The sequence below is a fragment of the Schistocerca gregaria genome, chromosome 3 (genome assembly GCF_023897955.1).
Source record: "Schistocerca gregaria isolate iqSchGreg1 chromosome 3, iqSchGreg1.2, whole genome shotgun sequence".
NCBI classification, from domain to species: Eukaryota; Metazoa; Arthropoda; class Insecta; order Orthoptera; family Acrididae; genus Schistocerca; species Schistocerca gregaria.
In genome coordinates, this window is record NC_064922.1 from 146,982,624 (window position 1) to 147,006,006 (window position 23,383).

At 39.9% G+C, this 23,383-nt stretch overlaps 1 protein-coding gene across 1 annotated transcript in view; it reads left to right on the forward strand.

The window, feature by feature from the left end:
* Nucleotides 1-8,608: 8,608 nt before the first annotated feature.
* Nucleotides 8,609-23,383, forward strand: part of LOC126354544 (WW domain-binding protein 11) — a 79,368-nt gene continuing 64,593 nt past the window's right edge. The window contains exons 1-2 of the mRNA XM_050004276.1: nucleotides 8,609-8,942; nucleotides 19,733-19,858. Coding sequence (XP_049860233.1) covers nucleotides 8,879-8,942; nucleotides 19,733-19,858 — 190 coding nt within the window. The 5' untranslated portion in view covers nucleotides 8,609-8,878. The remainder of the gene's footprint in view (nucleotides 8,943-19,732; nucleotides 19,859-23,383) is intronic.

Below are 23,383 nucleotides of genomic sequence, written 5' to 3' on the forward strand. Positions count from 1 at the left end.
CGCGTTAGTATTTTACAGCTGTGGCTTATTAAACTGACACTTCGGTAATTTTCACATCTGTCAACACCTGCTTTCTTTGGGATTGGAATTATTATATTCTTCTTGAAGTCTGAGGGTATTTCGCCTGTCTCATACATCTTGCTCACCAGATGGTAGAGTTCTGTCAGGACTGGCTCTCGCAAGGCCGTCAGTAGTTCCAATGGAATGTTGTCTACTCCGGGGGCCTTGTTTCGACTCAGGTCTTTCAGTGCTCTGTCAAACTCTTCACGCAGTATCATATCTCCCATTTCATCTTCATCTACATCGTCTTCCATTTCCATAATATTGTCCTCAAGTACATCGCCCTTGTATTGACCCTCTATATACTCCTTCCACCTTTCTGCTTTCCCTTCTTTGCTTAGAACTGAGTTTCCATCTGAGCTCATGATATTCATACAAGTGGTTCTCTTTTCTCCAAAGGTCTCTTTAATTTTCCTGTAGGCAGTATGTATCTTACCCCAATTGAGATAAGCCTCTACATCCTTACATTTGTCCTCTAGCCATTCCTGCTTAGCCATTTTGTACTTCCTGTCGATCTCAGTTTTGAGACATTTGTATTCCTTTTTGCCTACTTCATGTACTGCATTTTTATATTTTCTCCTTTCATCAATTAAATTCAATATTTCTTCTGTTACCCAAGGATTTCTATTAGCCCTCGTCGTTTTACCTATTCGATCCTCTGCTTCCTTCACTACTTCATCCCTCAGAGCCACCCATTCTTCTTCTAATGTACTTCTTTCCCCCATTCCTGTCAATTGTTCCCCTATGCTCTCCCTGGAACTCTCTACAACCTTTGGTTATTTCAGTTTATCCAGGTCCCACCTTCTTAAATTCGCACCTTTTTGCAGTTTCTTCAGTTTTAATCTACAATTCATAACCAATAGACTGTGGTCAGAGTCCACATTTGCCCCTGGAAATGTCTTACAGTTTAAAACCTGATTCCTAAATCTCTGTCTTACCATTATATAATTTATCTGATACCTTCTAGTACCTCCAGGATTCTTCCATGTATAAAACCTTCTTTCATGATTCTTGAACTAAGTGTTGGCTATGATTAATTTATGCTCTGTGCAGAACTCTACCTATCCATATTCACCTACTATGTTTCCTTCTCTTCCTTTTCCTACTCTCGAATTCCAGTCACCCATGAGTATTAAATTTTTGTCTCCCTTCACTACCTGAAGAATTTCTTTTATCTCATCATACATTTCATCAATTTCTTCATCTGCAGAGCTAGTTGGTATGTAAACTTGTACTACTGTAGTAGGCGTGGGCTTCGTGTCTATCTTGGCCACAATAATGCGTTCACTAGGCTGTTTGTAGTAGCTTACTCACAGTCCTATTTTTTTTATTCATTATTAAAGCTACTCCTGCATAACCCCTATTTGATTTTGTATTTATCACCCTGTATTCACCTGACCAAAAGTCTTGTTCCTCCTGCCACCGTACTTCACTAATTCCCACTATATCTAACTTTAACCTTTCCATTTCCCTTTTAAAATATTCTAACCTACCTGCCCGATTAAGTGATCTGACATTCCATGTTCCGATCTGTAGAACGGATAACTGTAGAACAGGTAGAAAACAAATAATTTACAAAAAGGAAGCAGGAAAAGCTCTTGCAGATTATTTTTCAAAGGCAGATTTAACATCATACCTAAGTAAAATAAGTGATCTTCAGAAAATAATATGTGACAAACATAACCTAGAATTTGATTTTAATACTGGTATAGAAATACTGTAATAAACATTTGGCTGTGATGTAATAATCAAGAGAATTATTTCATTTCGAGCCGATGTAAATGGTGACCAACCACATACAGTTTTTAATATAGAGATAAAAAGATGATGTTGATGAACTGCGAATTTTATATCCAATAGAATTAAATACACCATTATTTGAAATGATAATTAAAAATATAATACTTATATCTCTAAATGAATGTGTTAAAACTGTTTCAGGTGAATTAATCATGTTTGGTGAATTACTTTTAAAATATACATAGACAGTTATGCGGAATTATCGATAGACACCCAGATTCCAAAGAATTATTGAGATTTGAGTGTGAACCTAACTCAATAAAGTTATGTCAAAGAATGAAAGAAAATTTGAGAACTATCCGTTGTTACAACTATTTCAATATTTTGAATAACTATACCCAAAAAATTGATTAATGATGCTTCATCAGACTGAATTAATATCTTTTACATCATCTATAAAATTACATTATTTTTATTAACCCAACTATTATGTGAATTATCAAAAACAAAAAAAATTACCATATCCTTTGTTGTAGCCTAAATGCTGCTTTAGCTGCCACTTATCTCCTTTCTTTCTCAAAACTTTTTCAACGAGATAATCATTAGGATATTTTGCTTTCTCTAATTCATACCCATAAAAATTTCCTTTTATTTGTTCACCCTTCACATCCTTTAATTTATATGTGATAGGATTAGACACAGTAACATATTCAAATTCAAAAATTTCTGTTGACCAACTGGCTGTATATCCTTTTTCAAAGATTCCTATAATTAGTCACCTTTTTTTAAATTTATTTCTATCATTAGTTTTTACATGTCCAAATTGAATGGTCTTCAGTCATTTTCATAACCTTATATTGGTATCATTTTTACAATTGAATGTTTTGTGTTATTGTATTCATCAACTAATTTCGAAACTAGTTGAATCCATTTGTAATTTCCGTGGAAGTCAAATTTTTCCACATCTTTTCTTTCAATGTTCTATGAAATCCTTCAACAACAGCTGCTTTTAATTCAGTAAAAGTTGTTATATTATTGTTATATTTTTTCATGAATTCTTGAAATGTTTTATTGTAGAATTGCTTACCATTACCTTTTTGTCAATTTCTTGGTTTCAGAAGCATCACATACATTTTAACCTGTTTTTTTAACTGGAATAACCCAAGCAAATTTTAAAAAAAATATACAACAGTTAATAGATATTTACATACTTTATTTATTTCTGAAATTCCTTTCAGATTACATGAATCCATTTCAACGATATATGTGTGCCATAAATGATCTATACCAAAAGAAACAATATTTCTTCATTAAAAATTTTGTGTCGTTGGTCTAAGTAATTCATTAATAATTTCTTCATGCATATTTGCAGGGGCCATAGCCTCTTTACCTCCAAATCTTTTTTAACAAATTCACTCTTTTTAGTCTTACAAATTGAAAAAATACCTTCTATTCTTTGTCTGTCATTTTTAGATGTTACTCTGTTTTAATTATATGCTTCAGTAAATATTTGCACTTTAAACAGTATATCATATTGTTATCGTTCATTTTACAGATTAAAAATTTAATAAAATATTTTATTATGGCTCCATTCTGTCAGCATTATTATATTTTAAATGTAATTCACCAAATATGATTAATTCACCTGAAACAGGTAGAGTTTTTAACACATTCATTTAGAGATATAAGTATTATATTTTTAACTATCATTTCAAATGATGGTGTATTGAATTCTGTTGGATATAAAATTCGCAGTTCTTCAACATCATCTTTTCATCTCTATATTAAAATCTGTATGTGATTGGTCACCATTTACATCGGCTCCAAATGAAATAATTCTCTTGATTTTTACACCACAGCCAAATGTATATTTTAGTATTTCTATACCTGTATTAAAATCAAATTCTAGTTTATGTTTTTCACACATTATTTTCTGAAGATCACTTGTTTTACTTAGGTATGATGTTAAATCTGTCTTTGAAAAATAATCTGTAAGAGCTTTTCCTGCTTCCTGTTTTGTAAATTATTTGTTTTCTACCTGTCTTATAGAGTTATAGTTATCTTGATGAATCTGCATAACGTTTGCATTAAGATGTTTTGTAGTGACATAATTAGTGAGCTGCATTAGAATACTTGTATATTCAGGTTTTGTAACAAGATTCGTTAACCCGTTTACTAAATACTGTTTTGTAAGTGTATTACAACCATTTACTGGATCTTTTATACCTAATATTCTTCTACTTTTAAAAAAGTAGTGCACACAAAAAACCACACACTGGGACAATTAAAACAAACACAAGGCACAGTAGGATCAGAGCATAAAAGTATCGACGGAAGGCGTAGCACATAACATTCACTGATAGTACCACTAAGTAAAAGGCCAGCAAATAATTACAATCACACCTCTCGACACACAGGAGAACAACACTAAACACAACACTGATGTGGCACACTGATGATGATCAAGACGGAGCATGTCCCAGGTGCAAGGGTAGGAGGGAGAAGGGGAGGGAGAGGAAGAGAGGGGGAGAGGACGGGAGAGGACAGACAGAAGATGGGTGTGGGCGCGCTGAAGAGGCCCAGATACGTAGGGACGTGGGAGGGAAAGACTCGAGGATAGGGCGCAGGGTCTCAGGGAACAAGGCCTGATTATAGTTGGGAGGAAGGGTATATGTCACCGCAATGTTCATCATCTGGGAGGGGGAGGCACTGGAAAGTGCCCTGATGAAGGAGATGGAGGGTGTGGAGCTGGGGAGAGGGAGGGATACGGTGATAGAGGCACAGCAATGGGTGGGGGGTGGAGAGAAAGAAGGAAACCAGGGGGTGGGGAAGGGGGATCAAGCCTGCGGACAGTGTAAAGGATGTTGAGATGTTGGTATAAAAGGAGGAGGTGGGGGAAGGAGATGACTTCATACAGGAGCCGTGTGGGGGAAGGAAGGCGGGTATGGAAGGAAGGGCGGAGTACATGGCGTTCGAGGATTTGGAGAGCCTTGAAAAAGCGGGTGGGTGTGGAGATCCAGGCAACAGCATAGAGGATAGGATGGATGAGGAATTTGTAGGTGTGGAGGATGGTGGAAGGATGGAATCCCCATGTCTGGCCAGACAAGAGTTTCAGGAGGCGGAGACAGGAATGGGCTTTCTGCTGGATGGTCTGGAGGTGTGGGGTACAGGTGAGGTGACAGTCGAGGGTGAGGCCAAGGTATCTCAGGGTGAGGATGAGCTGGATGGGACGGCCATAGAGGTTGAGGTAGAAATCATGGAGATGGAAGGAGCAGTTGGTGCGGCCTATGATGATTGCCTGGGTTTTGGAGGGGTTGAGACGGAGGAACCACTGGTTACACCAAGTGGTTAACTGGTTAAGGTAGGTTTGGAGGGTGTGTTGGGACCTTTGAAGGGTAGGATAGAGAGCCAGGAAGGCAGTGTCATCAGCATACTCGAGAAGATGGACATGTAGGGGTGGGTTGGGCATATCAGCCATATACAAGAGATAAAGGAGAGGGGAGAAGACAGAGCCCTGGGGGATGCCAGCAGTGGGATAAATATGGTAGTTGGTGTTGTGGAGAGTGACATAGGAAGGGTGGTGCGAGGGGAAGGAGGCGACCAGATGGACAAAATTGATAGGCAGGGTGTAGGTTTGAAGTTTAAAGAGGAGACTGGGATGCCATACATGGTCATAGGGATTTTGGAGGCCGAGAGAAACAAATATGGCGAAGCGACGCGAATTAAGCTGGAGGGAGAGAAGGTGAACGAGGTTAAGGAGTTGGTCTTCAGTGGAGAAGGAGGGTCGGAAGTCACACTGGGTAAGGGGGAGGAGGTGGTGTTGATGGATTCGGTGGAAGAGGATGGATTCGAAGACCTTACTGAAGATGGAGGTGAGGCAAATGGGACAATAGGAAGAGGCGACAGAAGGGGTTTTGTTGGGTTTGAAAAATAAGAGGACGCAGGAAGTCTTCCACTGGTCAGGGAAGAGGCCAGTAGAGAGGATGACATTACAGACGTGGGCGAGGACAGTCAGGAAGGAATGGGGGCCTTCTCTATTGTGGCAGTAGGTGACACAGTCGTGACCAGGGGCGGTATTGATTTTGGACTAGAGGATAAGTTTAATGTGTTGTGCTGTGATTGGAGTGTTGATGTTGGAGGGGGGCAACTGTCTAAGTACTAGAGACTACGAGCAAGTGGAGCGACCAAGGTATCGGCACGTTCCATGACGGTGGGGAGAAGAGAATAATTAAAGTGGGGATCATCTGGGATGGAGAAGACCTCAGAAAGGTGGAAAGCAAAGTGGTTGGCCTTACTGAGGTTGTCAGGAAGGGGTCAGTCGTTATGGAGAAGTGGGTCGTGTGGAGCGGAACGGGAACCAGTAAGGCGATGGAAGGCGGACCAGTACATGGAGGAGTTGACAGGGAGGGTGGCGTTGAGTCGTGTGCAGGTCTGTCGCCAGTCCCGGCATTTCGTTGCTGTAATAAGGTTCTGTACGTGTCGCTGTATGTGCCGGTTGCGTTGGAGTGTATCCCTGTCTCGAGTGCGCAGGAAGGAGCAATAGAGGCGGCGGGATTCGGTGAGGAGAAGGACAGCCCGCTGAAGGAGAGTGGGACGTTGTGGGTGGATGGTTTTAGTAGGAACGTGGGCCTCCACAGCGTCAGTAATTATCTTCTGAAGGAAGGATGAGGCGTGGATGATGAGACAAGCATATTATTATACCTTAATTTAAGTAACGAATTGCACCCAGTGCTTTCATGTGCGTTGCTACGTTTGTGAGAATATTAGAGCACCATCCATCACAAAGCAAAACAAATGTTCCAAATTAAACATTTATATTTATTTATATACTATGCGAATATGTAATTACAAATGGTCGAACCTATTTTAAAAAATGCAATTTCTATCAGTTTGACCTAAGGCAGTGCCATCTAGTGGGCCATCCATAGCGCCGTCTGTTTTCTCCTGTCACGCTCGGAGCGATTTGTTCTTCTTATTTTTTCGCTTGATGCTAATTTCATGAGATATTTGGCCCGGTCACTGTCATGGACCACTCTGTATATAGGATGTCTGGAAGAAAGGTTCCAATATTTACAAAGGATGTATTATGTAGTATATGGGAGGATAAAAAGTTCCTATAAACTCTGGTTGCAAACTTTATATCTTCAGAGTTATGGTGTACTACCACTACTATCCAGCCTGCCCCCCTCAGGGGGGAATCAAAACTCAACAAAGAGAATAAAATACTACTTTTAATCATCACCATGTCTCTGCACTACTCTTCACAACATGTGCTCAATGTGAACAGGTTACTAAAGACATTTGCACTTTCTTTTAATACATTTCACTTTTCCGTTCTTGTCACACTTAGTATTTCCTTGCTTAGTGCCAAGCAAATTGGTGCATCAGTTAGCACACTAGACTCGCGTTCTGAAGGACAGTGGTTCAAAGATGCAACCAGCTACCAAGATTTTATTTTCCAAGATTCCCTTAAATATCTCCAGGAAAATTCTAGGATGGTTGCTTGGAAAGGGCATAGCCGATTTCCTCTCACATCCCTGAAACATTACGACCTTGTGTTCCATCTCTAATGACCTCGATGTCGACTGGACATTAAACCCAAATCTTCCTTCGTTTCTTGCTTAGTACAGACTTTCCAAACCAACCAAAATATTGAGCACATTATGCATCACCTCTTCTAATGGAGTAACTCCTGTTGACACACAACCCTTCAATGCAAAATTTTCTGCCGTAAACGTCAGTTACAGTTACATTTCATTAATGGATTGAAGCTGTGAGTGTATGCTGTTTCTGTAAACCTTACTAACAACCAATTATTACTAGTATTAATCCACTTCTACAGACAATTACCACAACTACCTCTAGATTAAATCTTTCTTCTGCTGTAAATTTGGATATTATATTGTTGAGAATAGCAGTTGTTCTTCCTGTTTATCTATTATTTCTTACAGAGCATTTTGGTAAAGTAACTGAGAACATTTTCAGCTTTTTATACAAGAAAGACGTTAAGACTGATTTAAAAATCTCTCTCACACAAAACAATTTCCTGTAGTTGGAGGAAAGTACAGGTCAGACCCATCTACAGAAAGGATAGAAGTGATCCAGAAAACTACCAACCAGTATCCTTGACATCCATTTATTGTAGAATCTTAGAACATATTTTGAGCTGAAAAGTACTGAGCTACCTAGAGCGGAATAACTTTATCCATACCAACCAGTATGGATTTCGAAAAATCGATCATGTGAACCTATCTTGCACTTTTCTGACATAACTTTCAGGAAGCCATTGATTAAGGCAGTCAGGTGGATGCAGTATTTCTCGGTTTTCGAAAAGTTTTTGAGTCAGTACCTCATCCACGCAATCAAAAATACGGCCTCATGTGGGTAGAGCGGACTCCATGAATGGATTGAGAATTTCTGCGTAGGGAAGATGTAGCTTGTTATGTTGGATTGAGAGTTATGGTCAGATGTGGCAGTAACTTCAAGTTTACCTCCAGAAACGTGTTGCGATTTATGTCGTGTGTTAATGGTCTTCCACACAATATTAACAGTAACTTCCGAATTTTCGCAGATGAAGCAACTGTATTTACTGAAGCACTGTCTGAAAAGAGCTTTACCGTCCTGTATAATGACTAGGAAATAGAAATAAAATTGAATTTCAAATTTTATTCTGTCATCGACTGTATAGACGCTCTTCATTGCCACTGAGAACTTGCACACGTTTTTCTACATGTGGTCGAAATTTGTTTTGGCACATTGCAACACGACTTACTGTGCACCAAAGATAAATGCTAAAAGAGTCTGCATCTTGATTTAGTAACATCCTTGACAGGTTTGTTGATCGAGTGTCAGCGTCTTGTTGTTATACCGAAAGTGGAAGGGTGGTATTTATGCGGTGATGTTAATATGTATTTGGACGTAGAAGTAGAAAAGCGCAAGGACACGAAGTGACACATCAGTTCTCCTGTGAATACTAGTTCGTTATGACTCCTTGTCGTAAGAATAGTGAATCTAAGAAGTTCTGAGTGCAAGTAAACTAAGGTTAACTTAAGAGTTACCAGCTACAACAGCCTCCAAAATGGGTAGGAGATCAATAAATACCACCAAAAGTGGTAAATATATGAACCCAACAGATCAGGCAAGTAAGTACAACATTTAAACGTGTATTATTTGAATTTATTTTAGCCGCTCGTATAAACATTCGTGTTTATGTGTAGCACTAAACACTTTTTGTCACTTTTCTTTGCGTCTGTTTATAATGAAAACAATGCTGCATTCAGAGTGGGGAATGCAGTCTTGATGCAATTCACGTAATTGTAATGCTGAATTTGTCATCATGATAACGCCTTTAAGCCTTGATTACAAACACACACTTCAGTATTAATCCAGTTTTCTAGGAAATACTTAATTAACGTGATTGAGCATATTTTGCATATCGTAACCGTTCGGGTCTTGGAAATACAGAAGTCTACGATTTAGGCTATTTCGTTGACAGAATATGGCCTATTATTTTTCACTGTACCATAGCATATCTTGTTACTTAGTTGCTGTTCTAAAAGTGTTTTTAATACAACCTGTAGGATTTCCCTTTACCAACAGTTTAATGTTGACATTTTAATATATGCACCAAAAAGCTGCTGTAAAACTATCTTGTTGCAGCTAGTTTCAGATATGTCATCATAATCTTACAAACTTTGAAGCTTTAAATGTTGTTGGTCCTATACCATGTGTCTATTATTTCAAAGTTAATTATGACATATTCAAAATTTGTTTCATCAAATCTATCTGCTGGAAAACCTATGTTGCTGAGGCAAAAGCTTGATGCCTTAGAAGAGAGAGGAAACTGTGGTTGTGACAAGAAATTTTTCAGTCCACTAACAGTTTTGCACCATCAGCAAAAATTTGAAGTTGACGGTAAGGATTACTGAGAAAGGTAATGTATACTCTCGAGTGGCTGTACAAGTCTGTGCTATTCTGATTGCTAGACCAGAACCTGTAGCCCAGAGAATGGCAAAATACTTTGAACAAATTAAATGCGATGACAATTAGGACCCTTCATCTCAATGAAGATGCAACTTAGTTGAGAGAATACGTTGACGCAATGTCCAGTAACACTGAAGAGTATAATTGCCCCTTTTGTTAGAAGGATTACAGCATGTGTTGTCTGTGACTCTCAGTACATCATCAGGGACGGACAAAATGTACTAAGCACACCACACAATATTTACATTTCCACATGGTTTTGAACAGAATGTGTTCAGATGGACAGTACCCTGGTTCTCAGAAGGTACAGTCATGATCCTGCCCCTGCTTATTGTATGCCTAGAAACCAGAGATCTCAATTGCTGAAATGCCTTCACAAAAGAATACGAAGTAAATATTGCAGAATTCGAGTCAAGAAAAGGTGCCGACATGAGTAATGTAGAAGTAGGTACCTCAGAGTAGTGAAGCAACTTAAATCACTTAGTAAAAGCAAGTCCTCTGTTCCAGACTGTATACCAGTTAGGTTCCTTTCAGAGTACACTAATGCAATAGCTCCGTACTTAACAATCATATACAACTGTTTGCTCGACGAAAGATCTGTACCCAAAGACTGGAAAGTTGCACAGGTCACACCAATATTCAAGAAAGGTAGTAGGAGTAATCCACTAAATTACAGGCCCATGTCATTAACGTCGATAAGAAGCAAAATTTTGGAACATATATTGTGTTCAAAAATTATGAATTACCTCTAAGAAAACGGTCCTCTGACACACAGTCAACACAGATTTAGAAAATATCGTTCTTGTGAGACACAACTAGCTCTTTACTCACACAACATGTTGAGTGCTATTTTCAAGGAATTTCAAATTGATACCGTATTTCTGGATTTCCGGAAGGCTTTTGGCACTGTACCATACAAGTGGCTTGTAGTGAAATTGAATGCTTATGGAATATCGTATCGGTTATGTGACTGGTTTCGTGATTTCCTGTCAGAGAGGTCACAGTTCATAGTAATTGAGGGAAAGTCATGGAGTAAAACAGAAGTGATTTCTGGCATTCCCCTTTCCTGTTCCTTATCGATATAAATGATTTGGGAGACAATCTCAGCAGCTGTCTTTGATTGTCTGCAGATGATTCTGTGGTTTATCGACTAGTAAAATCATCAGAAGATCAAAACAAATTACAAAAAATTTAGAAAAGATATCTGAATGGTACAGAGATTGGCAATTGCCCCTAAATAACGGAAAAGTGTGAGGTCATCCACATGGGTGCTAAAAGTAATCCGCTAAACTATGGTTACATGACAAATCGGTCAGATTTAAAGGCCATAAATTAATGAAATACCTGGGAATTACAATTACAAACAACTTAAATTGGGAGGAACACTTAGAAAATGTTGTGGGGAAGACTAACAAAAGACTGCATTTTATTGGCAGGACACTTAGAACATGTAACAGATCTACTAAGGAGACTGCCTACATTATGCTTGTCCATCCTCTTTTGGATACTGCTGCACGGTGTGGGATCCTTACTAGATAGGATTGATGGAGTACATCAAAAAAGTTAAAGAAGGGCAGCATATTTTGAATTATAACAAAGTACGAGATATAGTGTCACTGAAATGATACAGGATTTGGGATGGACATCATGAAAATAATGGTGTTTTTTGGTACAGAGGAATCCGCTCATGCAATTCCAATCACCAACTCTCTCCTCCGAATGTGAAAATATTTTGTTGGCGCTGACTTACATAGGGAGAAATGATCCCCATGATAAAATAAGAGAAATCGGAGCTCATACAGAAAGATATAAGTGTTCGTTCTTTCTGCGTGCTCTACAAGATTGGAATAACAGAGAATTGTGAAGGTGGTTCAATGAACCCTCTGCCAGGCACTTATATATGTTTTTCAGAGTATCCATGTAGATGTAGACCTTCAGAATCTGACAGTTGTACAAATAGGGCGTACAGTGCTGTCTTCCCATAATAGAATGGGCTCGCAGTATAACAAGAGTATATAGTGTTGTTAATTAGTGAGCCCTATTCATTGCTTTATTTTGTGGATGATTTTTCAAGTTGTTGTTTATCTTATGCTCTAGAAACAACTGCAAATAACATTAGAAAGACAAGAATGATGGGCTAAAACCACAGGCTTCAGTTTTTCCACAGATAAATGTCTGTCAATTTTAATCACATATGTCATGCTGTGAAGCAGCATTCTTAGTTTCAAGGAATCAGTTAAGTTCCTGTGCCTTGGTATTGGTGGCCAGCTCACCGTATTGCCACACTTGAAGCATCTGCAAGCAAGGACTCTGAAGATCTTAAAGTGCATTATTAGTGACAGGACCAGTGGGTAGAAAGATACTCTTTGCTATTATTTTACACAGCCATTAAAGACCTTAGACTCTGTTCATCATGAGGACATTTTAGCCTAAACATTGTTAAAGCTATATGTGAGTGCACAGGCTTTCTCGGCGAATTTCATATATGAAATCTTCACGGGTTGTCAGCCGAGTAGTGTCGTCGTCTTGTAACATCGTTTCGATAGAACGCGTCTCCATCATATTTGGGCGAAGTGATGGGATATCGTCGGTTGGGCTGATATCTCTGCAGGACCGCTTCCCGCTGCCGGCCAACACTGTTAACTCACTGGCATATGGTATTGTTAAGCATTTATCACAGATGCTTGAACCTTTGGTGGGTTACAGTCCACACCATGTGAAAAACTCGGCTGAGTTTGTAAAGGTACTACAGGGCATGCGGCTGGAAAATTAAGACCTACTAGTCAACTTCGATGTGACATCGTTATTCACACGAGTACCAATAGAAGACTCCCTGGCTTTACTCAGAGAATACTTTGAGGAGGATATCATCGAGCTCTTTCACCGTGTGCTAAACACCACCTATTTCAAATGTGGTGGGAAGCTCTACGAACAAATAGATGGTGTAGCTGTGGGCTAGCACCAGGCATAGCTGACCTATACATGGAGCACTTCAAAAAGCTAGCACTGGACACTGCTAAACACAGGCCAAAAGCCTTCTACAGGTACATTGATGATACTTTTTGTAGTTTGGCCACATGGCAGGGACAAAGTGCTGGAGTTCCATCAACACCTCAATGGTATACATGGAAATATCAAATTTACTATGGAGATAGAAGAGAACAGAAGCTTACCCTTTCTGGATATCCTGATCACAAGAAACATGGACCACATGCTGCGACATGCAGTGTACAGAAAGAAAACACACAGACCTCTATCTTAGTGCCAACACCCTGTGCAACCCAATTTTGTACTCAACACCTTAGTGCACACAGCCAGGCCCATCTGCGATAAGGCAAGTTTGCCAGGAGGATTGCAATGCCTCAAGGACACCTTCATGAAAAATGGATACAGTGAGACACAAATAAGGAGAGCTCTGAAAACCGACCACAAGAAGAGAGAAGAGAGGATGAAGACAAGCAATGGGCTGTGCGTTCTTTCCATACGCGGGTCCTCCAAAGTCCAAGATCGCGAGAATTCCCAGGAAACATAAAGTGAAGACCATTTTCCGTGCAGTGGGAAAAATCAAAGACCTTCTCGATTCAACCAAGGATCCTCTAGGTCTGACGGCACTTGGTGTGTACAAGATCGGATGCGAATGTGGGATGCAATATATAGGGTAGACCCAGCGTTGCATCTCACAGTGCCACAATGAACACATCAGGCATGTACGCTTGGGTCAGACCAACAAATCTGCTGTGGCCGGACATAGTATTGATGAGAAGCACACCTTCGATTTGTAGGACACAAAGGAAATATGCAGTACAAACAGATTTTGGAACTCAGTAATCAAAGAGTCAAAAGAAATACAGTTACATGACAACCTAATCTATTGCAATAGTGGCTACCATCTCAGCACAGCCTGGGAGGCTGCAATCAGGAAAATCGGAGAAGAACGCTCCATTCCACCAAGGGCCACAGACAGAGCAGACAGAGACGGATGCCGGGACAACCCCGCACATGCCACCCCCCCCCCCCCCCCCCCCCCCCCTCCCACACACACACACACACACACACTGGCCACTCCAGGTGCACCGGGCAATTCCGTGGGCATATGATTGGCCGACAGCGTTAAGCGGAGAGCAGTCCGGCAGAGATATCAGCCCGCGACCAACAATATCCCAACATTTCGCCTGAAGATGATGGAGACTCATTCCATCTAAATGTTGCTACAAGACGACGACTTTACTTAGCTGACAACCCGTGAAGAATTCATATATTGTTAAAACTAGATTAAAGGCTAAGAGTAAACATCATTTAGGAGAAGATCCTATTTAGATATAAGATATAAAGGAAGAGAGAAATTTCAAGAGCTCTATGTATTATTTAATAGAAAAAGGATTGAAATGAAAAGGAAAACAAACAATATTTGTTCACGTAGAAATGGCTCTTGACAGAGTAGACTGGAAGTTACTCTTTGGAGGATTAGGGAAGTTGGAGTAGACATCAGGGATAGGATGACTGATCCTCAGTTTGTGCAGGACTATTGTACAGAAAGATACGTTAATGGTATGACGAAAGTGGCTAGAACAGGCATAGGAAGAATCATTCAACGAAATCGTTCCCTCTAATTTTCTATTTTACCTGTTTATTGAAAATGTAATTTGAAGCAATGACAAATCAAACAAAAGGAATGTAAATAACTGGTTAACAAAGGTGTTGGTTTAGATTTGTGTATGGTATAGTCATATGAGATTTAGAAAAGGAAATTACTTATTTTCTTTTTAGTATATTGACTATCTTGTCACGCAACCATAAGCTAAAGTTAAACAGAAAGAAAACCAAAATGAATGTGATAGCAACATTGGACAAGGAAGTGGAGTCAAACATGATTAACAGAAATACAACTCTGAAACAAGTGAACCAATTCTTTTGCTCCATGTAGTACACTAACAGATGATAGTGGAAGCATGATGGATATTATTAGAAAGAGACTAGATAGGCCTTCAGAAACAAATAATTTATTAACAAACAAGCAATCTCATATACAGGGTGGCACACGAAATGTGTTACCATTTTGTTTTTGAATATAAACTTTATTGTCAATACAATCTGAAAGGAACATATACTACAATGAAGAGCCATCCGTGGAGATTTGCTCTAACTCAAACACATGCTCAATATGTCCACCATTTCGTTTCCTAACTTCCTTCAAACAAACACTGAAGTTAGTGATTACCCTACGGCACATGTCTTCCGTAATGTCACTGCAAGCTTGAAGAATAAGTCTTCTGAGCTCCATTAAACCACGTGGATGTTTCGGGAAATTTTTTTCCTTTAGGTACCCCCAAAGACAAAAGTCACATGGACTATTGGGGGGCCAATTTTGTCAATCATTGAAGCGACCTGGATATCTGAGTGAAATGATCTGCATGTCGAAATGCTCGTGTAAAAACTCCAACACAGTGTTTGCAGTATGTGGCCTTGCTCCATCTTGCATGAATCACTGCGTGTTGAAGGGCAAGGCAGTAGCACGAAGCTGTGGAATGGTGCTATTGCGAAGCATGGTCAAATGATGCTTGCTGTTCAGTTTCTTCAAAGAAAAAGGGTCCAATAAGTCAATGACTGGAAATTGCTGCTCACACTGTAATCCTCAGAGCATATGTTGTTGTTCGTGAAGCATTTGTGGGTTTTCAGTGGCCCAAAAGTGTACATTTTGTTTGTTAACCACACCGTCTAAATGAAAATGCGCTTTGTCTGAAAACCAAACGCTGTAGCTGCCCCGGCAGTCAGTGAACTGATGATGATGGCAGAGATGGCCATCAAACGCTTGAGGATTTTATTAGAATTGACACGGGAAAGACTTTGAGGACACTGCACAAAATGCTGGTGCTACATTCTGCCATTCAAGTTGATTCGGAACTACACATATGACAAGACACTTTGATGCTCAGAGAATAAGTATGGCCTGTTGCTGTGGTGATATCAAAGTCACACAGAATATGAGAGAAAGAAACATCACCAACATCATTATCAGGCCAATAGAAGGACATGGATGGTCCATGAGAATGCATGAACCTTACTGTAACATCTCCTTCTTCACAATTCACCTTCTCAACAATTCCCAAATTCCAAGAAAAGTCATATGCACAAGCAACATAGCATTTGGGCTGCACAGTGCATTCTGGCATTAGTGGCGGAAGTGCATCCGAGAAATCATGCACGATAATAAAATCCATATCACAGCTCAGCCTTTTTGCTCCAATCTTGGTTGGTGATATTGGTACTATGTGATGCACAGACCATGCACCAGTACTTGTTTTTGCATTATTCGTGTGTTTTCATCATCTAAATAAAAACACTTTACTTTTTGCGCTGTATCATGTGGCAATGTTTTTCCTTTTTCCTGCTCAGCCATCGAGAAAATACCCTTCTCCATTAAAAGAGCTCTTGCATGTTGTACCAAATATTCAGAAACCTGAAATTTGGAACTGACTTTCTGTTGAGACCAAGTTGGCGGCACAAGAGTAAGTAACTAAATTTTTTCACAATTATTTGTATATTCAATTTTCTGTTTGATTTTGTCCATGAGTTCATCGTGATGTCATGTCTTTTCTTCCAGTTCTGTTAAATCACTGTCAGGGATCGGCCAGCTCAATTTGATATGTATGAGAAATTTTAGTTCTCAGACCCCAGCTGCTGATTCCAATTTTCGTTTTGCTTCTGCATACCGACTATGCCGAGCGACTGAATGCAGCTTTGCAGGAGATACTCCTAAGCTAGTTAAGCTAGTATTGAGCACACATTTTTCAGGAGTCTGCACCTTCACATTACTGTCGTTTATATAGTCACTTGCTTGTTTTTCATTAATAAGGTTGGCACATTTTCTCCACAGGAATAACCCTGAAGCCTCTCAGTTTGAAGGTCTTTGCTTTTTCTAAACTAATTTCACCCAATCCAGATGAAACAGATCATTTATGGCGTTTGAAAAGATCACAGCAAATTTTCTTGTGCAGAGAGAATCTGTGTTTAACACACACACATGAAACACTGAAATCACAGTATGAATGATTGTTGCTTCACCATAATAAAAGTTCTTGTTCTTCACTGGTCATATCATTCACACAAGTCAGGGCACTGTCATATATATCTTGCAGATACTGTCCAAGAAAACACTGCCTACTTGTACTTTCCATACTGCTTCAGTCATAAATTCAATATTTGTCATAAATAATTCAAAAGATGATTGGTGTATCCTAAAATGTAATTAAATAATGAAAAATCATTCTATTCCATTGTTTCATTACAAAAGTATTTCACGTTATTATTGTAACATTAGGGGACTTACTTTTTTTTGGAATGAATTGTTAAAAACTGCAAGAATTGAATTTTTTAACAATAATTGACTCTGGGTTCGACTCAGTACAAGAGCTCAGAACTGCATGCTCAGTGAACACAACTCAAAACAAAGGAATTGGATGATGCAGTACATGTAGTGGCAATAAAACAGTGTTGTCAGATATGATTTGTTCCTATGGAAATCCTGTGCAGTCAACTTTAGCAATTTAGTGGTGACATGATAGTCATGAATTAGCAACTTCAATATTTCTTTTACAATAACATTGTTTCTCACACTTCTCATTATTTCTACAAACTGATTCTGAGATGAAGCGATGGATATTCACTACAAGGAGCATGACTGTAAAAATATAAACCTTACCAGAGAAGGAAAGTTGTTGTTTGTTGCTGTGGTCTTCAGTCCTGAGACTGGTTTGATGCAGCTCTCGATGCTACTCTTATCTTGTGCAAGCTTCTGCTACTCACCATATAGCGGAGATGCTGAGTCGCGATAGGCCATTAAAGCCTTTGTCTGCAGTAGACACACACACACACTCAAGCAAACACAACTTGCACACACCTGCAGCCTCAGAGAGCTGAAAACTACACTGTGAGCAGCAGCACCAGTGCATGATGGGAGTGGCAACTAGGTGGGGCTAAGGAGGAGGCTGGGGCGGGGAGGGGGAGGGATAGTATGGTGGGAGTGGCGGACAGTGAAGTGTTGCAGTTTAGACGGAGGGCAGGAGAGAAGGTGCGGAGGGGGGAAGGGTAGATAGCGGAAAGGAGAGAAATAAAAAGAAATTGGAAGACTGGGTGTGGTGGTGAAATGACGACAGCTGTGTAGTGCTGGAATGGGAACAGAGAGGGGGCTGAATGGGTGAGGACAGTGACTACCAAAGGTTGAGGCGAGGAGGGTTACGGGAACGTAGGATTTATTGCAGGGAAAGTTCCCACTTGCGCAATTCAAAAAAGCTGGTGTTGGTGGGAAGGATCCATATGGCACAGGCTGTGAAGCAGTCATTGAGTGAGGGGTATCATGTTTGGCAGCTTGTTTAGCAACAGGGTGGTCCATTTGTTTTATAGCCCCAGTTTGTCGGTGGCCATTCATGCGGACAGACAGCTTGTTGGTTGTCATGCCTACATAGAATGCAGCAGTGTGATTGCAGCTTAGCTTGTAACTCACATGACTGGTTTTACTGGTAGCCCTGCCTTTGATGGGATAGGTGATGTTAGTGATTGGACTGGGGTAGGTGCTGGTAGGAGGATGTATGGGACGGGTCTTGCATCTAGGTCTATTACAGGGGTATGAGACATGAGGTAAGGGATTGGGCGCAGGGGCTGTGTAGGATGGACGAGTATATTGTGTAGGTTCGGTGGATGGCGCGGAAGACCATGGTAGGAGGGGTGGGAAGGATCCTAATACTTCTCCTTAAGTAAATGAGTGATTTGTTAATTGCGTGTATTCTGTCAGCTTCTCCATCACCTCAACTTTTTTTCCGGTGTTGCGTACTTTGATGGGCCACAAATTAATTGCTCCTCAGAACCTCTGAGAGATGTCCACCTCAGTAGCTGTGGTCAGTGGGATTGACTGCCATGTAGGTGGCCTGGGTTCTATTCCCAGTCAGTCAGAGATTTAATCCACTCAGGCACTGGTTGTTGTGTTGTTTTCATCATCACTCATGCACCAGTCATGGAAGTAATATCAAATAAAAAAGACTTACACCAGCTGGCTGCTTACCTCAGATGTGGAATCCTCCCCAAAAATGCCATATGATCATTTCAGTTCACCTTCAAGAGGTAACTTTTGTGATGGCGCACACATGTGTGAACAATGAGTTTCAGCATTAACATTTCTTTATAAACAACTGTTTAACTGCGGGGAATGCCACAGGATGCAGCCAGCTAATTTAATATATATGTAAGAATAAGTTAAACTAGAGTTTGTAAAGCTACAGCTGTGGAGGTTTAACTTGTGAGAAATAAGAAAGAGAAAAAATTAGAAACAGTAGAAATGTTGATAGTAAGAGGACCCTGTTACAGAAAAGAAAAGAAAAACTGAATTTATTAGACATACAGTTAGCCCCACCAAGTTTATAAAGCACACCTTAGAAAGAAATACTGTGGAAAGACGACCAAGAGACAGACCCAGAATATCTATACTGCAAAGTGAAATTGATGGAATTAACTGTAGTAATTGCAACTTATAGTACAGAATGAAAGGGGGGGGGGGGGGAGAGAAAGAAATAAAGATGACTACATCCAAGTCCTTGCTTGAAGTGAATTATGGCAATGATGATAACAGGTGAATACTGTAATGGTTCCTTCAACAAGGCCATGGTGCCCTGTTACCTTAACCTCTCTGAACCAGTTGAGACAGAACTATGTCTCAATGTTCAATGCTGAGAGATGTTAAACTCTGTCATTTCTTCAATTTAAATTACACATCACGTTAAGCAACTGCTCACAGTTTTGAATTAAGGGCTCCTGTCTCCCTTGTGTGGTAAATTACATAAAATAACATTAAAGATTTGTTTTTGTTGTGTTAGCAAAAGAGTGTTGTTGCTATTTATGTCTTTGCATCAACTTGCTATTCCCATGCATGGCTTATCTGCACCAAATGCATCTTGTTCAGGAAAAGAAGCAAGGAAGAAAGAACTGAAGAAAAACAAGAAACAAAGACAGATGGTCAGAGCAGCAGTGCTAAAAGGAAAGGACCCAGTTCAGCTTATTGCAGAAATGGAGAAGATTGATCAAATGGGTAATGTAGCTTTTCTCCTCTATTACATGTTTGCACGAGTTGCTTTATTTTTCAAAGTGAGTGTTACCGAACAAGCTTAATTTTACATAGAATTTTCTTATGTGGCTAGTCATATTGTGAAATTTATAATACTAGTGTTCATTGTTAGTTATATGGGCGATTCCTGTGCAACATATTTGTCTTTATTCTTGAAAGCAGCTACCCACTTGGTAGGTGTTCTTCACACTTTTAATCCTTTTCATTTACACTCTTCAACCATTAACTTCAATTTCTGGTGTGAGATATGAACCCGGTGCTTTGGACACAACTCACAAAATTTTGAGAATCCAGTTTTTACAGCTGGGTATGTGGCTTTGAACCATGCACACAATTAGTTCAGATTATGTAACATTAGCTGCTTCTGCTTGCATCACATAGCTCATATTGTGATCACAATAAAAATCATGTACGCCTACATGTTTAATGGATTTCTCACACAGTGTTTTATCTATATCTTTGAATTTGGTATCACTAATATACCATGTTCTGCTGCTCGTTTGCTGCTCTTATCAAACCTGAAATGGATAATTCTCTCATAGTTTCTCCTTGTACTTGAACTCTTAAATCTGAAATGGATAATTCTTTCATGGTTCCTCCTTGTACATGAACTATTTGGAAGTACTTTAAAAATTTGTATTTTGTCACATATACTGTCTGAATTGCGAAACTTACTGTTATTTGGCTTCCTGCAATTTTTTTCCATACCCTTCTTGTGCCACGTAATTATGTTCCAACGCTGAGGCAACATTTGTTCAGTTTTTACTTGGGTACTTTTTCTCATGCACAAGCCTCTTTTTCTTCACAGGTGATTCACCTAAGTACTGAAGGCTAGCATTTAAAGAACCCAGTGTGTGATTAGATGTTATTTCATCTTCACTTACATCTTCTGTGTGGAAGTACTTAAGATAACTAAAGCTACACCTGTAAGGATGGAAAGATTTTGCAATATTTACTTTGTACTTTTTCTGTAAATTTTCCCACCTACCAATACATTAGGACACTTGAGTACTGACACTCCTGAACATTCCTCAAATTCTCTTTACTCTTGCATGACCTCGTTCTTTAAATGGATTGCAACAATATGGTTCTGACTTAAGATCCATTTTTACAAACCACTAAACCGTAAATACTATTTCACAGTACATGTACTCTGCAGTTAGAGTAAACAAGCCACTGCTGTGTAACAAACTAAACTGGTTGAAATAAAAATCTATCTTGTTGGCTGTTTACAGCAAGAAATGTTCACCAATCGGTCAGAATAATAGTGACTGCTTTTGGCTGCTGTTTTGAGTCTTTGTTTGAGCATGCCGCAGCCAAATTTGAGAAGATTCCCTAAAGGTAACTCCATATTGGGCTTGGGAAAATGGGATAGCAGCTGTTAAATGAAATGTAATAATACTGTACCAACAGCCTATATTTTGATATTGTTTCATCAGGCAACTAATTCTGACATTCCAGTCATGTCATTTTCAAGCCTGTTGCATGAATGACTCCGAGTACCACTCGTGCAAGTATAAGACAGGGCACCAATATTTGTATCTGGTTCTGTAGATATCTGAACTTTGAGCATGTGTGCTCTTCACAAATATGACAGCAACTCAGTTATAGTCACATGTGTAAAGAGCACACATGTGACTGCAATTGAGTTCCCATCACATATGAGAAGAGCACCCATGTTCACAAAGTTAAGGTATATAAAGATACACTATGCGATCAAAAGCCTCCGGACACCCCCAAAAAATACATTTTTCGTATTAGGTGCATTGTGCTGCCACTTACTGCCGCATACTCCATATCAGTGACCTCAGTAGTCATTGGACATCATGAGAGAACAGAATGGGGCACTCTGCGGAACTCATGGAATTCAAAAGTGGTCAGGTGACTGGATATCACTTGTGTCATATGTCTGCACGCAAGATTTCCAGGCTCCCAAACATCCCTAGGTCCACTGTTTCTGATGTGATAATGAAGTGGAAACATGAAGGGACACGTACAGCACAAAAGCATTCAGGCCAACCTTGTCTGTTGACTGATGGGGACTGCCGACAGTTGAAGAGGGTCATAATGTGTAATAGGCAGACATCTATCCGGACCATCACACAGGAACTCCAAACTGCATAAGGATCCACTGCAAGTAATATGACAACTGAGAAAACTTGGATTTCATGGTAGAGCGGCTGCTCATAAGCCACACATCACTCCGGTAAATACCTAACGATGCCTCGCTTGGTGTAAGGAGTGGACAGCTGAACAGTGGAAAAACGTTGTGTGGTGTGATGAATCGTGGTACACAATGTGGCGATCCGATGGTAGGGTGTGGGTATGGCGAATGCCCAGTGAATGTCATCTGCCAGTCTGTGTAGTACCAACAGTAAAATTCAGAGGTGGTAGTGTTATGGTGTGGTTGTGTTTTTCATGTTCATGGGGGAGGGGGGGGGGGGAGCTTGCACCCCTTGTTTTGTGAGGCACTATCACAGCACAGGCCTACATTGATGCCACTGTTGAAGAGCACTTCTACATCTACATCCATACTCCGCAAGCCACATGGCGGTGTGTGGCGGAGGATACCCAGAGTACCTCTATCGGTTCTCCCTTCTATTCCAGTCTCGTATTGTACGTGGAAAGAAGGATTGTCAGTATGCTGATTCAGGGGTGGCGATTGCATCTTTCAACACAATTGAGCACGGCCTTTGCTGGAGGGGTTACATGACAATAACATTGCTATAATGTACTGGCCTGCACAGAGTCCTGACCTGAATCCTATAGAACACCTTTGGGATGTTTTGGAACACCAACTTTGTGCCAGGCCTTTCTGACCAGCATCGATACCTCTCCCCAGTGCAGCATCCGTGAAGAATTGGCTGCCATTCCCCAAGAAACCTTCCAGCACCTGATTGAACACATGCCTGTGAGAGTGGAAGCTGTCATCAAGGCTAAGGGTGGACCAACACCATATTGAATTCCAGCATTACCGATGAAGGGCGACACAAACTTTTAAGTCATTTTCAGGCAGGTGTCCGGCTACTTTTGATCACATAGTGTATCTCATGAAGTTCGAATCTCTACAGAAACAGATTTGAATATTGGTGACTTGACTTCCATTATACATGCACCTGTGATACTTGGTGTCATTCATGCAACAGGCCCGATGATGTGATTGGAATGTTGAAACTGATTGCCTGATAAAACAATATAAAAATAATGGCTGTTGTTGCAGCATTAGATTGCCAGTTGTTTGATTGTGCCACTTGATCTTGGGGAGAGCATAAAACTGGATTCGTAGCTGCATACTGCATGTTGTGAGAGTGATGTAAATTGAATTAATTTTTGAGTGTGAAGCCTTTGGTGTGCTATCTTCATATTTACCATGTTTATTGTAACATATTGAAGTAATACAATATTTCTTTCTTTTCCAAAAAATTGAAGGTGGGATGTTCTGAAATATTAGGAAGATACTATGTTGCACATTATTTTAAAAGACAACTC